Below are 17,380 nucleotides of genomic sequence, written 5' to 3'. Positions count from 1 at the left end.
GCACCACAATGGACTGGACAGCTCCGCCTCCCCTAATCAGACTTTCCTGCTCGCAGAGGATTAAATATGAAGCGTTAAATGTTTAACTAAAATCCTGAGTTGACTAAAATTCCTTGGGTTAACATGCTGCAATGATCCCACCAGCCAAGCCATCATCTGGACATGCTGATATTAAGTCAGAAATCCTTTCATTTGCCTTTGCATACACTTCACCCATGACCTGTACAGGTTATGTCATATTGTATGTATTAAATGTTGTGCATGGCCCTTATCATCCGCTTACCTCAACTACCACTGTGAGAGTCCACATGGTCAAGATGTAATTGTGTTCTGTGGGCCACTGCAAACTGGATTTGCACTCTTATATTAGTTTAAATCAACATGTGATCGAGTCTTCCTCTGGGAATACGTGTATTTTGTAACCCTTGTGGACAAATGTATAGTTTGGTTAAATGGGAGTGTATGATAAAGTTGTTTATTGTGAATCTGAGTGTGTGCATAGAGAGCCAGCAGAGTTAATTCCTCCAGACATGGAGATATTTCATTCTGTCAAAGGTGGGAGACTTTGGACAGCAGGGGTTTATGAGGTGCTCAGCCAGAGCTGGCGCCACTGCAACACACACACACACACACACACACACGCACGCACACACGCACACACGCACACACACACACACACACTCTCTCTCTCTCTCTCTCTCTCTCTCAAACATATACACTACACAACTGGTCTATGTTTATAAAAATCATTGTTTGCCTATCTAACACCTAAGAATTGCCACTGAACTCCCAGAGCTCCAACATTAAACCCACAGTGTGTTCTGGGTTTTATATATGGGTGAAAAGACGCCATGGCTGTGGTAGCTAGCAGTCACTCGTTGGACTAATCACTCATGATTACAGCATTCATGAAAGCAACTAGACATGACCATGGAAGCCAAGCTTGCCACCATAAAGTAGAGGAATGTAAGTGGCAGTCAGGCAGGGAGCAGTAAAACTCCCAAGGAGGCCAGTGGGGGCGTAAACTGAGCTTGTTAGCCACTACAATTCAGGTGAGCTTTAAATGACACACTCGCAGCAGTGTATGTGTGTGCATGTTTAACATCTCCCCAGGGAGCAAGAGAGGTGGCTCTTTTAGAGGTGGAAGTCTGCAGACTGAGGGCCTATAGCAGTCTAGTAATGAGGGACAAACTTCTTGTGGGGCAAATGGAAACCTGACCTCCAGACTTTAAATTTACCTTAACTGTCTAGCTATTTCTAATATCACCCGTATATCCCACCAAAGTTATTGTTTTAATTCAGTCCTCTGAGTATTACAGTACATCGGTCTCATTTCTCTGTCCCTTGTAAACTTTACAGTTGTGGGAACCAGTGTGTGTTTGCTCCTATGGGTCTAGAGAGTCTTGTATGGCCTCTGTTCCTGACAATGCAACTCCAGCCTTAACTCAGTCTTATTATCATGAAGATACAAATGTGCAAATTTAAAATGCCTTCACACTGCTTATATACAAAACAAAAAAACAGAAGCTGTTCTGGGAAGGTAAACACTTTGTTCCTTGGTGCCGAAAAACATAAAATAACCTTCCATGGTACTGCAGGAATAACAAGCATGTGTGTTTGTATCAGCAGGTATCCAGTGTTGGTGTGTGCATCTAGACATGAGTCTATCAAGTCTCCAAAGGAAACAGAAGGAGTCAGAGTCAGATGAATTCTACATACCACTTTTGTCAAATAACCTCCATATGTGGGGACATATGGAGGTTATTTTCCACCTGTCTTTTATTTCTCTGACTTCATCCCCCAACTGTCTGTTCTGAGCCTCAGTGAGCAACAATAAAAAACAATGGGTATCTGTGGATCTATGTGTTCATGGTGATGTAGTGTACAATCTCTAAATCTTTGACAAAGTGTTTCTTCATGGTTTAAAGCAATTACCTACCCTTTCCAAACTTTCAACATCTGCTTGGAAACCGGAAATCATGGGAACTTCAATGACGGCCATGTTGGACGAGCCTGAATGAAGCCACCTACACAGAGAGTTGGGGTTGTGGTGAAGATGTGACGTTGTTAGCAGAAGAACTGTATGTGTCTGTATGTGTCCCTAGAGTGTGTATTCTACCTGGCACAAACTTCTAGGGAGATGTGGAAGTCCATTTTGTCCTGGTGGGCTGCAGGGTCATCATCATCGATGGGTGTCCGCCGCTTTCGGTTGATCTCAGAGCGGTTGTCAGCACGGCTCCGGGAGCGTGAGGAAGGATGGCGGGAAGATGAGGAGGGGGAGGAGGGGGGCTGCAGGTGTCGCTCCTGAAAAGGCTCTTTCAGGTCCACTTTGAGTTGGAAGGCTGGCTTGGATACTGGATCAGGTACGTTGTAAGACACGTCAATCTACAGACACAGAGAGCATTGAGACCATTTCAGAATGTTATCCAGGAAATTAAGACTTGAAATCCTCAAACAGAACCACGTGATGGGATCAGACGGGGAAATAAAACAAAAGACAGTACAGTTATCTACGATCTCATCATCTAGTGTGTCCAGATACATTTTAACTTATCCTGTGACATCTTAAAATCTACCAGACAGATTTCTTTCCCCATAGGCTCCTTGTTGAATCATACTAACTTTGGTGATCCCTTCACTTTTCCTCTAGAACCACCATGAGGTTTCAATTTGTGGTTTTAAGTGAAATGTCTCAACTACTGGATAAACTAGAGAGTAATTTACTAACTTTGGTAAATCCTTAACTTTTTATCTAACGCTATCATTAGGCCAGATTTAACAATGTTCTTTGGTGTAAATACCTGAAAAACTAATGACATTCACATCAACCTGTATTCTGCTGTACTTTGTGTCCAGCCTCAATACTTCCTTTGTTATTAAGGCGTTAGGTCTCGATTATTATTTCAGCTTCCACTAATTTGCCTTATGCTGTTTGCAGCTTTAGTTTTTCCTGTGGTAATATGACCAATAACCAGCAGAGACCTTGTGTGGTCCTAATACAGAGACATTCAGACTAGCTGATAGTTTCTCATAATGTCTGCTATCAAAGGAGGTCTTCAGTAGTTTGCCAAATATTTGGGATGTGTCTGAGGCAGCGATTTGTAAAAAAAAAATATTTATTATGAAGAAATAAAATTAATTAAATAACTTTTTGACAGCTGTATGAAAGACATCAAAGACTGGCAATATAAAGGTTCAAATATTTAGGACCTCCAGCTATGAAAAGACTAGAAGGCCAGGAAGACTTAGGCAGCACTTTAAAGCATTAACCACAAATCATATTCACTGGACACATTCAGTTGACTCGTATTTCAGCCTGAGGACAACTCACTGCTTTGATGCTCTTTTTAATTTTACAGAAGATCATTATTCCCAGAACTGTACACATTCTGAATATAATTTGAGACCACTGCAAAGCTACTAAATAAAAATCCAGAGGCGCAGGACATATATTCATCACATACAGTATGTCTACAAAACACATAAACAGACAGGTCTCTTTGATTGCACCGCTCTTGTATTTTATTAAAGCCCAGGTGCTGCTGGCCTGAGGGGCTGTCAGAGAGCTGTGTTGGTGCACAACGAGGTGTGGATGGAGGGAATGTAGAGAGAGAGAGAGGTGTGAAGAAAGAATCTGTGTATTTCTCTGCAAGAAACCTGCTGAGGAGAAAGAGTTGGAAGATGGTTCAGGGCACTGCACAGCTGACCACAACATCTGCTGCTGAAACTGGCTCTACTTCAGTCAAACCAAGTCATGGGTTTGCGAAAATGAGATTGTAAACAACTTCAATCATGAATGCTGTTTCATTCATGCCTTGTTTGGTTTTAAAGCAAACACTTAAACATGGATGATAAGAACAGAGAATAGAATAAACATCCAGCGAATAGGAAAAATGACTACTGCTATTACTGAAAGGGTGACAGGGTCTAAGTAAACAACAAACTGTCCAGGGGAGAGCAGGGATCAACAGGAATGAGGAACACATTCCACAGCAACTGGCTAAACTCTACCAGATTACTCCAATTTACACAGAGGCATTTGGGTACAATGAGGCACCGGCAACTGACTTCCCCCTGCGGGTAGATTCTTCCTGTGAGGCGATGAAGTAAGTATAGCTTTAAGGTTCCTGTTTGGGCAATGCTCAAAACTGCGAATGTGTCTGTCTGTGTGAGCATGTGTGTGAAACACTACGATACCTGCATGAGACAGCAGCCTTCTCCTTTAGCGCTCACAAAAAGGCCTGTGGGGATACTGGGGATCTGAAAAATGAGAAAGACAGACGAAAAGAGAAGAAACAAAGACAGTCAGAGGGGGCAGGGAGAGGTGAATGAGTCATTTATCAAGTGAATGAATGGTGTAGGCTGCTGCACTGCCACTAGTGGTTCCCTGGCTACTAACCAGCAGAACTTAATTGCCCCCATTTAAGCTGACACCACTAATCACAGTGGAGGGACATGTCCAGCAGAGAGATAACATACTGCACTCTCACCTGAACCTCTCTAGTTCATAGAGCACTTTAACACACACTGCAGCATTGACCTGACACCACAGCGCCCTGGCCAAGGTCACCCTATGCCCACACTGTCAAGTTTGTAATGCGTGGGCAAACAGGCTAATAAAACACAGCTATTAAATCAACAGACCAACAAGGTACTTTTGGGAAACCCAGTCCAATTAAGCCTGGTTTGGTTTGGCAGCGTGAACGGGTCCTGGCTACTAAACTTCCAGAAATGGAAACAGAGAGATTAATGTTTAATGCGAGAGTGCTCTTGTACAGAGCTGCTCATCAATCACTGTAATCAACAGCAAAAGGTTCTAAATTGCATTACAGAGTGAAATGTCCTGTTTGAAGTGCAGGCAATCGTTCGTGAAAATGATAATTAATGTTGATAAAGTGCTGTCAGCCTGGACAAACAGTCAAGTGTGACACATCTGCATGGAAAACACAACCAATACTTTATGCTGTTCTCTGCTTCTATGAATGTGACGTTACCTTGGCTCTCTGAAGGAGTTTCTTGTTTTCCCTGTTAAGTTCAAAAGTCTCCTGGAAGTCAAGGTTTGTGGAGGCCAGTGAGATAGTGAGGTTGACCCCTCCCACGTAGGACAGGATGGCGTACTCTGACAGAGCCTGCAGGGCCACACATGTGTCCTGGCACAAGGGCAAGGAACTTTACAGTAATGCTGTTATCAGTGTTTGATCCAAACAAGAGAAGTCAGACAAACAGAGCTACCTGTGTGGAGGAGAAACCACCTAAGGCATTCCTCTGCTGCGAGAGCCATTTGACCACAGGCAGGGCCGAAGCCACATCCCCCAGGAGGGTGTAGGTCAGAAGCCCGTAGCCTGTCATCTCAACCTCTGCTGACACCACTGGGAACACACAAGAACTGACTATGAACAAACAAACATTCCTCTTTGGACTCAGCATTTTATTTCAGGGTATTAAAATAGGGAGGCCTTTTTATTATTATGAATGTACAGTAAGTTGTACCTGACTGAGAGAGGCCGTCACTGAAGCCCATGAAAGTGTCCTCATCTGTCATAGTGCTGCCAGTTAGACTCCAGTGGGTGAGTCCATCTGCAAAGACAAACAGTGAGATGTGGACAAAAATGTTGCAGGAGGGTATCCTGTGTCAAATGACTCATTGTATCAATATCCTAACTGTCTCAGTCTTTCAGCAGCTATGCAACCAAGCCCTTTGCCATCATTGCATTTGGCGAATACAATCATTGTGATCAAATGGGAAGAGTTTTGTGTTCTCCTCACTTCAGTCAACTCTGCCAAAACATGCAGAAAATTTAAGTCAAGAGGAAGAGGAGGAAATAGCCAAAGGAAACTAAAAGTAAGATAAGAAGGGGAAAGGGAGGAGTAGACTGAAATAGTGTTGAGGACTACAGCTGCTCCTGTACGACCGTTTCTGTCCTGCGTCCTGTGTCTGTCTGCTCGTCTGCCTCAGGGCAGAAGACTAAGTGTTAATCTGTGGTGGTATTGTGGTGCTGCAAAGATCTGTTTAGAGAAACCAGCCTTAGATTTCTACATGGTGCAACATGTAGATCATCTGCTTTTTGTCCCATTGAACACTTTCATTCAACATCTGGTCCTTGCTTGTGACCTGTTCATACATTTCCATGTCCAGTACTTAGCACTGAATGAATGAGCCTCAGTTAACTTGTTAATTATGTTTCTCAGGGTCAGTGATGAGTCTGGCAGTACCTTGTGTGATGGCCATGTGGTTGAGGCGACGCAAGGCCAGCGGGGCATAAGGGCTGCGCAGCAGAGCCAAGGCGTATGCAGACAGGGCCAAGGTGTACGGATCATCAGCAGAGTAGGTGTTGCTCTCCAGGAAATCCTTGGCTTTGGCTACTGCCACCTTCTCCTCCTGGATCAGGACAGCATGATAAACAAAACACGATAAATACACGGTGCTGGTAATGTTCAGCAGCTTATGTGTGATGGACTTTGCAAAACTGGATTTTTTGTTTTGGCTCGTAGAAAAAATATTTTCTCTCCCAAGCTCTTCATCCTATAGATAGATAGATAGGTAGGTGGATATGAATAGACAGATAGACTGATAGATAATCTAAATCTTTTTCACTATTTGTTTTCAAAGTTATATTTGACAAAAAATGCTTTGCATTGTATTTTACGGTGTATATTTTATGTTATATTTTCTCTGCTGCACCAAACCTAATTACCCACAGGGCTCTTCAGATATGTCTGTTACATCACATGACCTTTGGCATATCTTGTTTAGACACCCACCCGTACACACATAAACAATGTATATCATCATCACCAGCATCTCTTTCAACTGTTTAGAGGCTGCCATGTCCAAACAACCATCTCGTCCTCTCACATGCAGTCACTGAATAAACACTGGACATTAAAAAGTTAAGAGTTGACTTTCATCTTCTGCAGATATGACCTTCCCTCTCATCCATGAGATGATAAGCCTGCAGAATCAATCACTGTAATTGCAGCAGTCGTCTTTTAATTAAGTGAAACTGAAAAGAGCATGAGGTTCTGCTTTGATGTGAAGCATACCTTTTCAGTTTTTCTAAGTTGTAAAAGTACTTATGCTCGGAAGAAGAAGAGATAACAGAAGAAAGACAGAGGGACAGATGGACGGAGAGAAGCCTGGGAGTGGAAATGATAAATAAAGAGTAGGCCAAGTGGGCAAATAACAGGAAGGAGAAAAATAACAACTTTAAATTTAGAGGCATTTATGCCAAAGAAATTCCCCGTACAAGCTTGGACCATCTGAGTAAAATTCTTTGAACTTTTCCTTTGACAGTGTCTTTCAGGAATCAATCTGCACATTTGGTGAAAATGTAAGGAATGCAGCTGAGGCATGTTTCACAGAACTGATGTGATTTCAGCCTAAATCTTAAAACGATTAGCAGCACTGGGGCATAACAAATATGAGGTTGCTGACTGCCAGCATGTCCATCTTCACAACTATCAGGAATGCAGCGATTTGTCCACACATGACCCAGGCTGATAGGATGGACACATGGCTTAACCAGCCTAATTCATAATAATGTTTTACAGCACTACATCCAGTGCAGTGCAGTTTTCCGCAGGTTTGTTTAAGTACCACTGAATTAAACACTCACCGTGAGGAGTGACTGTGACGTGAGACACCACACTGGAAGTATATACGATTTTCTTTGACTGTTTACCTCTGTGGTTATCCCTGTCTCCAAGAGAGCTGCTACTACATAAGCTGTAAGTGAGATCTTTCCATGGATTCCTCCCTGTGAAAACAAGAAGCACATCTAATTTTACGTCATAGAGACTCTATCCACAACCTGTAAGTACTGTTAAATGTTGTGCCATGTATTTCCTCTTGAGCTGTCTGAGTTTTAGGATTTCTACTCTTAAACGTCTCGCTCTAATCCACACTATCATTGTATCAGGTAATAAAACACATTTGTTATTCTCTATGTACGTTGCCTAGCATGTAATATATTTGACAAATTAAACAAACTGTGGAGTTTACATTTGATTGTACTTTGTTAATGCAGAAACCTGAGACACTTTAACGTCACACTCAGCCCACATCCATCAGGACACAGGCCTACCTGCAGGTCTTTATTGAGGATGCGTCCCATGGCGGGGAAGGAGCCGTCACCCTGCTGATGTTTGATCAGCCAGGCCTTGGCTGCACAAAGCTCCTCTGGATCAATGTAGATGAAACCCCGAGACTGAGCAAAGGACTTCAGCACAAATGCTGTCAACCTAGGGGAAGGAGAGATAGTGGTGGAACGGTGAGCCATATAAGGATGGGTGAGAGGGAGGGAAAAAGGAAGTAGGTAAGAGAGTGAAATATCAAAGGTCTTTTAAAAAACGTGTGTTGGCAAATCTTAAAAATACTTAAAAATTTAGAGGCAATCACTTTTGCAACAGAGTGAGAAGGTCACATTCTTTCAGTCTGTCAGCAGATGGTGAAGGGGGCTGATAAACTAGAGTGTAGATGGAGAGATGTTTTTGTCAAAGAGCACTGGTATGTATAGATGGATCTGATGAAATGGAAAAAAGAAAGGAAGTGAGGAGGGGAGCAGATGGGTGCGGCAGGGTTTGATCACTGCTACAGGAGCGGCAGCTGTGTTTTTCTGAATGTGAAATCTCACACAGGCCAATCAAGTATGTTTCTGTAAGTGAGCTGAAGATTCCCCCAAAGTATTTATACATACATGGATCCTGGGGACCAGGATCCCAGTGAACGTTGGGAATCTGGCCCGCCTGAAAAGGTAGGTGAAAATTTATGAGCTGTGGTTTTAGTGCACCATGGTGAAGAGGGACGAGGGGAACCAAAGAGAATGGCCAAAATCTGTCCTTGGGGGCACAGCTGAGCTAATAACCACTCATCCATAAAGGACAGGACCTCACAGTAGTGGCCAAAAGCTGCAGTCTTTAGGCCAGAACACAACTGACTCACAGGATGAGGCAAGCTGCTTACCTTAAAAAGAAAGAAGCACAAAATAGAAATGAAGAAATAAACAAAATGGTTGTGCTGTGGATTCTCAGCGCCGCTCATATGAGACAGAGAGCACAGTCCAAGAAAATGCACCAGGGGAGATGAGTAGGAAAAAGAAACTTGCTTTCATAAAGCAAAACATTAAATCTTCTCTGGGAGAAACCTGAATGTTATTCTTCCCCGGACACAAAACCAGGATCGAAGCCTCAAGCCTGATGGAATTTTTATATTATTAGGTAGTATTGTGTCACAGGCTTTAAATATGGAGCCCTGGGGTACTGGAAAGTGTAAAGATGATTTAGTTTGTGGAAGGAAGCACTAGATAGGCTTACTTCCACCACTTGGCCCTCGACTGGGGTCATCTTCCCCCTAGTCCCACCCCCTCCACTTTTTCTTTCTCCTGTTTTTTCAACTCCTCAATTCCAGATCCTTTCTCCAAGCTCCTCTTATCCAGCTCTGTAGTTCAGAGTGTAGATCTAAAGGAATTTGTATAGACAATAGAATACAAGGGAGTGCTTCATGATAAAGCCTAAGTTGATGAGCGTAAAGGAGAATGTTATGAGTTTGACTTAAAGACAGCGACCTTGACTCCTGTTTTTTGCCTTCAACTACTGAGATATTACTGGAGTGTTGTTGTAGAAAGCACCCTGAGGTGCATTACTTAAGCTTTGAGTAAACTGGATTACAACAACACATTACCAACAAAAGGTTGGAGTTAGGGGTGACATCATGGATTAGGGAAATGAAATCAAGACACTAATAAATGTGAGTAAATATCTGCCAGTGGCTGAGCATTGTTCTATTACCATTTGGTGGATGTGTCTAGATTTTCAGTTCTAAGGATGAGTGTTTCAGGCTGATAGTGGATGAGCTTTTATGACAAGCCTGCATGACTTGAAATTTAGTAAATCTATTGACTATAATGAAAGAAAGAAAGAAATGTTGACTTGCCAGTTTGGCACAGAACTGGAAAAAGATATTAGGTTATTATAGCAACAGATATCAGTTCTTTCAATCTCTGGTATTCACCCCCCATCCCTGCTAACACTGTCAGATCAGTCTTTGGATAGACACAAATGCCATGCCAGCCTCAACATGCAGAGCCATCGACTGAGACTTTCAGAGAAAATGAAAAAAAGGTGCTGCCCCACTCAAAAAGATAATTATTTAATGAGCAAGAAAACACTTGACAAGTTCATTAAAAGCATGTTTTTAGTTCAGCTGTGAGTTCAGGAGTCTATGTTACCTAATATGGAATAACATATGGAAACTTGAGGGCTTGTCTGGTTGGAAGATAGGTTTATGAGAGACTTTCTTGTGCTACTGTGAAGGTTTATGTGCTGTCACCATACGCTGGTGTTTTAAAATACAGTATGGAGGCTTTAATGGGGGCACAGGGCAGCAGATCTGAGGAACACACTGAGTAAGGGTGACGGGATGTTGTGTGTTTGGAAAAACTCCATTTGACTTGGTGAGAATAATGGGAGAAGATATAAAATTCACAGAGTGAATCTATAGTTTTTAGTAATGGTAGGGTTACAATTAAAATTATGTTTCAACGTAGGAAAAAATCCAGTCAGTGCTATTAAACTCTTTATATATATATATATATATATATATATATATATATATATGCACAAACCCACACACAACCAAACTGTTCCTTTAAATCTCTATTACTGCTTTTGTAAAATTTCATTCAGCTTAATATGGAAATAAAGGGATAAATCAAACTCATCCTGTCGTTTCTTGTCAGTGCGTCGCTGCTTCTGAATCACATTAAATCAGTGAACTCTCAACCCTCTGCGTGCACCACTAACAGCCCTGGCATCATAGATGCCCATCACTACACACCAAACCATTACTGCCAGCTCTCGTCGTTAGGTTCAATCTTTTCATTAAATCCTGTCAATTTCCACTCTACATTTTTACAAGCTGGAATACATTAACACAGCATTACTGGTGCTTTTAAGCAGGCAGTAAATGCACTGCTCTACTCATGAACTCTGGCACTAAAACAAAAAGCTGGGCTTGTTTTGGATGCAAACATGTTGTTGATGGATTCATAAAGTGTCAGATGCAGGTTTACTGAAGGTTCAACATCTGTGTTGTGCCCACAACCCACACTTGTTGCCCCAGGAGCCAAAGAAAACTGCAGACCGCTGCATGTTACATCCTCATATCCTCTCACAGTCATCCGGGGAAGAGTTCAAGGTTTCCATGGTAGTTTAATGTTACCAATTACACCCAGGTAGTGAGTCATTAAGCAGCATGCTCCACTTCCATTTTTAGCCCATGTCAAAAAAAAAAAAAAAAAAAAAGGTAGAGAGCCATTTAGTGAAGTGGCTCCAGACAACTTATAACAGTGTGTCCAATAGTGGCATTAGGAGCTCATCTACGGGGCCAAAGCAGCATGGGTCCACTAAGTGCCACGGATATGAACCGTGATTAACTGCAAATAAATCTTGACAGCTTTGCCTACCTCAGGGATCCAATTATGTAGATTGTTTATGGTTCTCTGTTGTTTATGTAACCTGCTGTTTCACAGTGCTAGCTCTATTAAATATCGTAATACCCAGCTCAACTCATAAATCTACCAGATGTATACACATCGTGCGTGGGTCTCAAAATGCAAGCAGTAGACTTCCCCACTGAGAGCATTGATTTCAGTTTTATAAATATTATGAGATGGTTCTGTCTGCCTGCCCACCCCCAGGGAGTGTAAACATGAAATAAACACTGAGAAGGAAAACTCAGCAGTGATTTAAACACACCAGAAGGAATAGATTTGAGCGCAGCATACTGAGTTGCTGACAGAAACGCCTTTGCTCTGGACGGTAACCTATGCTCCAGTTAAAGATGAAGAATGCAGCTACAGCTAAGGGTAGTTTGGCTGGTATGACTTGTGTAAACCTCTAAGGCTACACCTAAAATTACTTACCACATACTGCCAGAGGAATCCCTTTCTCCAAAGGCACTGTAGGATCCATCTTGCCTTTTATAAGTCAGTTGTCTCTGGTAGCCTGGATAGGAATAAAGAATGGAAGAGATGATGGGAGGGCACTTTCAGCAAGAAAGTTCTGGGTTTGAATCCCATTTGACCAAGGACCTTTCTCTAACCCTAGAGGGGATTTGACTTGATATTCATGACACACTCTAAGAGTTTAACTGACACTCTTGTCTCCTGTGCTTAAACAGCTGCTAGATAACTGGAGGTAGGTCAGCAGGGATTCGGGAATGCAGTGCATCTTTGGATAAACATGCCATCCATTGTCTCACCAGTGGCCCGCAGAGAAGCACAGCTGGAACGTGTGATACCAAAGGCAACCCTTACCTCAGCGTCAAATGTTATAATAATAATGCCTGATACTCAGCTGACAATAAATACAACAACAAATCAACAAAGTACAACAGGAGAACATGTTATTAAAAGGCAGATTTTAAAAATTAAAATCGTAAAGGAAGTAACTGGAAACCATATTGCTAAGCTTTGGGGGGGGGGGTGGTCATCTTTAACCCTCCTGGGTTGCATTAAAGGTTTGGTCTAAGGGTACAGTGTGTTATAAAAACAGGAATGTGGTTGGGCTGCATTTTCTTCACCTTGCAGGAGGTAGTCAGTTGCTTCGCTCTCAATCTCAGGGCTGAGCTGCCTGGTCTTCTGCAGGTACTTGAGAACAAAGACGTTGGGGGCAAAATGGATCATGTTTTGTTCACCACACCCAAAGGGAAGCCTCAACAGCTTATCCAGGTTGTTTAGAGTTGGTCCCATAACATCCCCTGAAAAAGTTTGAATACCCAGATTAGCTATTCAAACTGTAAAATATTGATTGTATTTTAGCTCCACTCCAATGACGACTTGACTGCTCTGTGCGATACAAAGCTTTCTGGATGTAGATAATAATATGACAGGAAAAAATAAGCAGCAGCAAATGTGTCTTACACACAATAATATGCCTCGTATATGCATGCACACACAGACGTTTACCAATCATAAACGCAGTGGCCCTCTCAGACCCAGGCACCATGTTGTGAGGGACCCCCAGGGTAAAGGCCTCACTGTGGTTCTCATCAGAGTCTTCCTTCCTCCAGATTTTAAATTCTCCAACTGAGCCCCAGCCTGTTGAGAAGCCAATGTGACGCACCTGCATGGAAAACAATTGATTTTAAAGTTATCTCTAGGGATAAATGAGTGCAGCTGATATATAAATGCCACACATTAGTCAAACCTGTCCAGGGAATTGGCCTGTCCAATGGAGGATCACTGATTCATTGGATGCATGCAAACCATGGCCCACCTGGAGAGAGGAATGCAGACAATAAAGGACAACACTTACAAACAATACACACTATTACAATTATTATTATCATTAGCATGAGTAAAATATATTGATTGCATTGTTTGTATTCTTTGGTCATACAACAACTGCTCCCTTTAAGGATCAGAGCACAGAAAGAAAAGGTAGTCTGTGCTGTTTTTGGATTCTCTTACTGACTGAGCACTAATAATGTCCCTTTTGCCAACAGTTACTGATGCCAGTGTGACTGACACTTTCCACACACAAACACAAACATACAAAAATATCCACATAGTGCACAGTCAATCTCTGGTTTCATTTTGTAATCACGTTAAACCAGGGAGCAGGCACGGCGGAGTGCCACAACCTACACACTCCAAAATGTCATCTTCCCCAGGAAAATAAATGAATCCTTTTGGACTGTAACATGCATTGCTCTGCTGCGGGCTTTTAATTGCTGCCTTTGGTGAATGGTGCGAGGCTAATGCTGGGTCTGGAGCCTGAGAGCGGTGTGCCAGCCAGAGAGTGCCATGCGAGCACCAGGCCATGGATCACAGAGAGTCCTCAGTGACATGAGCCCGTTAAGCCTGACCTTACAGGAAGGCACATCAGCAAAAGTGGCGCCAGTCCTCCTAACACACAGACACCATAGCCCGCTGAGTCTTTTTCACTCGCCACTTTATATTTATTGTTCTTTACTCATAATAGAATATTTTCTTCCACAGTTCCTGCAGCTCCTTACCTGCACCATGCCTCCCTTCCAACTGATCCAGAAGCTGCGGAACTCATCCCAGGAGAGAATACCCGGTGTGGCGGCACTGACGACGGGCTCGCCCATTTTGCCCAAGGAGATCCAGGAGCGTGTGTTTTGTCTACCTCCAAGTACAATCTCTAGCATCTCTGCGCTGTCATGAGGGCTGGCAGAGAGAGCAAAATGGGCATCGTTGTGGGTCTTCACTGCCACCTGGAACTGGTTCATCTTGGCTGGCTTTTTCACATACTGATACTCATATTTGTTGGGGGTGGAAATATGGATCCTCTCTGACAATGGAAATACAAAACACACTTAGGGAAATGTACAGTATCAAGATTGCACCACTATACAATAGAGGTGTATATATCTACACTGACCATTGGGACAAAAGAAGACACTGTAGGTGTATTCTCTGGGCAGGCCTTCTGGCTACATTAAGGAAATAAAAAAAAGCATCTTACATATTATTTCAACAAAACAACAATGTAATGTTGAATAAGTACAAGTCTTCCCTAACCAGGTGACACTCTCTTACCTCCACCAGGACAGTCCTGCGGACATAGTCCAGGCCAATTGGAGTCCTCCTTTCGTCCACATCATTGCCTGTTTTTCCTGTCTGCAGTCCATCTGAACAGCAGCTTGGTTCACTGTAGGCAATGGCACGAGCTATTGGGGCGGCACAGAACAGAATGAGCCTTTCTTCTTTCAGTTCTACCATAGCAAGATATCACCCACTTTAAGTGTCTCTAGAGTGTCACCCTAAACCATCTGTCACCCTGAAATTCATCTTCCCATGTTGCTTGGCTGCCCTGACATGTTAAATTGCATAGGTCGTACTGAAATATTGCAAACAATATAACTTTGATGACTACTGGGCACTATTGTATGGGATCTGTCTCAATGCTAATATGTCTATAGTTCGAGTGGTAGGGCCAAATGTAGTGGTCTACACCTTAATGGGTGGGCTTCATTGCCATAACCATGGCAACAAATTAATAAGGGATTTGAGGGAAACATAAACCTGTTTGAGGCATCACAAATCACAAAAACTGCTGTGTGACGATTTATCACTATTGTCTTCAGGCATTTGTGGTCAAAACATATATCACACAGGCCAAACATGTCGGTAATTGGACTCGCAGTTCTCTTGCTGTGGAGCCCACTGGAAATGTGGCCCTGTGCCAATGGCATCTCTTTGTGTGTGTGTACTGAGAAGGAAATACAAGGGGCCAGAGGACTAGGAGTGGGGCCATGGGGGGCCATGGGGGGCCCATTGACCGCCAGTGACCTGCAAACTCATCAACATGCCACTGAGTGTCACACCACATCGCTGGTTGCTCCCCCACTGCTGTCCTGCTTTGTTCTCACATGTGCTCTGGAGGGGACCGTTTGTAACTCTGGGTGGGTGACGGGATCACACACAAATCGGCTTCTTGATCAGCAGAGCTCTCGTAAGTCAAAGACTTGCCTTTTTGCAAGCCATCACACTGGGGAGACTGATGTCCTGCTGAAAGGCTGCTATTGTTCTTTAGTGCCGTGGCATTTAGGACTCAAATGATGCTGTTTTCGTTATGCAGAACAACCTAATCTATATTGTTTACACGAGCTTCAGGACTCGCTCACTTCGCCCCACGAGAAACACAGATACTCACTGTCAGAAAAGACTTTTCACTATAATCTGCCTCCTGGTGTTGTATTGATACAGAGGTGTTCTGTTCCAAATGTTTTACAATAATACAAAAAGGCAAACTGCATGGCACTAAAGTAGGCAGTGTCATAATAACAAAAATGTTAATTATTATTAATTCATAATTAAATTCATAACTTAGGAAGAAAAACATTTCTCTGCCACCCTGAGAGATAATTACAGTAACAGTAATAAACAAAAGTAAGAGTTGATATAGATACTCCACGTGTACCTGTGATGTTAGCGGGGCCCAGCTCGGTGAAAGATAACACAATGGATGTAGGAGTAGCCTCTCCTGGAGCCACACACTTCTTCCTAGTAAGATGGTGCTTTCCAGGGTGGCCAACAAACTTGATGCCTTTCGGAACTGAGACTTTAACATGAACCTATGAGAAAAGAGGAAAGGAGAGGAAGAGACAAGTCAGAGGCAACTGATCTCCTCTGACAGGCTTCAGTGAGATCATTTCTGCCAGGCACAGCCCTCCCTCATATATAGCGTGTTCTCCTCAAAGCTCTGAAAGCGAGGGAGAATTTTTAAAATCACATTGTGAATTTTCCATGCTGACTGACTCATTCTTCTCAGGCTCCCTGAAGGATTAAGTTCCACTGATGGTCCAATTTTCACAGAGGGCTCTGTAATGCTGAGGGACCTTTCAACTGGTCTTTATCCACACGTCATAAGTTGTAAATAACTGAGCACAAAATATAGAAATCACATGTTGCTGGGGTTGACATAAAAGCAAGGGCAATTCTGGTTTGTATATTCAACTAACATGACAGCAGGGCAGAGCACGCACAGGCCATTTAACAGTCTCTTCTGCAAATCATGATGTCATGTGTGTGGAGTGCAGGATGGACCTGTTTAAGGCCACGACGGAGCTGAAGGTTCAGAGCATATCTTTGCATTACAAACACGTGCTTCCATTGGGCACAGATTCCAATCCCTCTTGTTCCCCTGGGCCTACCTACCTACTATTATCCCAGAATAATCCCTGTCTTGTCCATCCCTATGTTCATCTCTGCTAAATGCAAAAAAAACTTAAAGGATGATCCCAGTGATTTTGATTTTTTAGCCTCTAACCTATAAAAAACATCGTACACAAGGCCGGTTTCCAACATGTGGAGAATGCTGAATCTTGCCTATTGTCTTCAAGCCTCACTTCAAACACAGAAGTAAACCTAAAACTCTGTGACTTATGTTTCTTGACTCGGTCTCTCGGCTCCCTCCTCTACAGCGTTTACAGATGATTCTCCCTTTGGTCCCTCTGAAAGACCTTTACTTATCCACATTAAGGGCCTAGAGATTGAATTGTTTCAATTGTCCTAAAATTCAGAGTTTATTTTCAGGGGAAATAAATTCATCATGTTAAACAGACTTTAGCTGAGCACTGAATCAACCGTTGGCAGCGTAGGGGTCATTAAAATTGCACTTCCACATATTAGGTAGATTCAAGTAACAGGAACAACTACTTTAGTGTTCTCCAAAAACTCTGACCAGGTGAATGAAGTAATGACATGAGCGTTGAGCAGCATCTTTGTGTGCTAATTCTACCCTTGACATCCTTAGGAACATGTCAACTCAGTTTTTGAAGACAACTGCTGATGAGTCTTATGGCACATTTGCTGTGGAAAAGCAACTTGTTTGCTTCCAGTCTATTAGTCCT

General features: G+C 42.8%; 1 protein-coding gene across 1 annotated transcript in view; it reads right to left on the bottom strand.

Moving 5' to 3' along the window:
• cpamd8 (C3 and PZP like alpha-2-macroglobulin domain containing 8) overlaps positions 1-17,380 on the bottom strand; it is a 34,941-nt gene that overhangs the window by 5,827 nt on the left and 11,734 nt on the right. Inside the window, exons 21-37 of the mRNA XM_026305475.2 lie at positions 15,949-16,102; positions 14,565-14,695; positions 14,407-14,458; positions 14,018-14,316; positions 13,207-13,275; positions 12,966-13,122; positions 12,581-12,757; positions 11,922-12,003; positions 8,085-8,241; positions 7,683-7,757; positions 6,214-6,379; positions 5,491-5,577; positions 5,233-5,369; positions 4,995-5,150; positions 4,198-4,260; positions 2,120-2,385; positions 1,940-2,027 (exon numbers count right to left, since the gene is read on the bottom strand). Coding sequence (XP_026161260.1) covers positions 1,940-2,027; positions 2,120-2,385; positions 4,198-4,260; positions 4,995-5,150; positions 5,233-5,369; positions 5,491-5,577; positions 6,214-6,379; positions 7,683-7,757; positions 8,085-8,241; positions 11,922-12,003; positions 12,581-12,757; positions 12,966-13,122; positions 13,207-13,275; positions 14,018-14,316; positions 14,407-14,458; positions 14,565-14,695; positions 15,949-16,102 — 2,316 coding nt within the window. The remainder of the gene's footprint in view (positions 1-1,939; positions 2,028-2,119; positions 2,386-4,197; positions 4,261-4,994; positions 5,151-5,232; positions 5,370-5,490; positions 5,578-6,213; positions 6,380-7,682; positions 7,758-8,084; positions 8,242-11,921; positions 12,004-12,580; positions 12,758-12,965; positions 13,123-13,206; positions 13,276-14,017; positions 14,317-14,406; positions 14,459-14,564; positions 14,696-15,948; positions 16,103-17,380) is intronic.

Source organism: Mastacembelus armatus, chromosome 4, assembly GCF_900324485.2.
Source record: "Mastacembelus armatus chromosome 4, fMasArm1.2, whole genome shotgun sequence".
NCBI classification, from domain to species: domain Eukaryota; kingdom Metazoa; phylum Chordata; class Actinopteri; order Synbranchiformes; family Mastacembelidae; genus Mastacembelus; species Mastacembelus armatus.
Note: the sequence above shows the minus strand (reverse complement) of the source record. Positions and strands in the feature narration are given on the sequence as shown.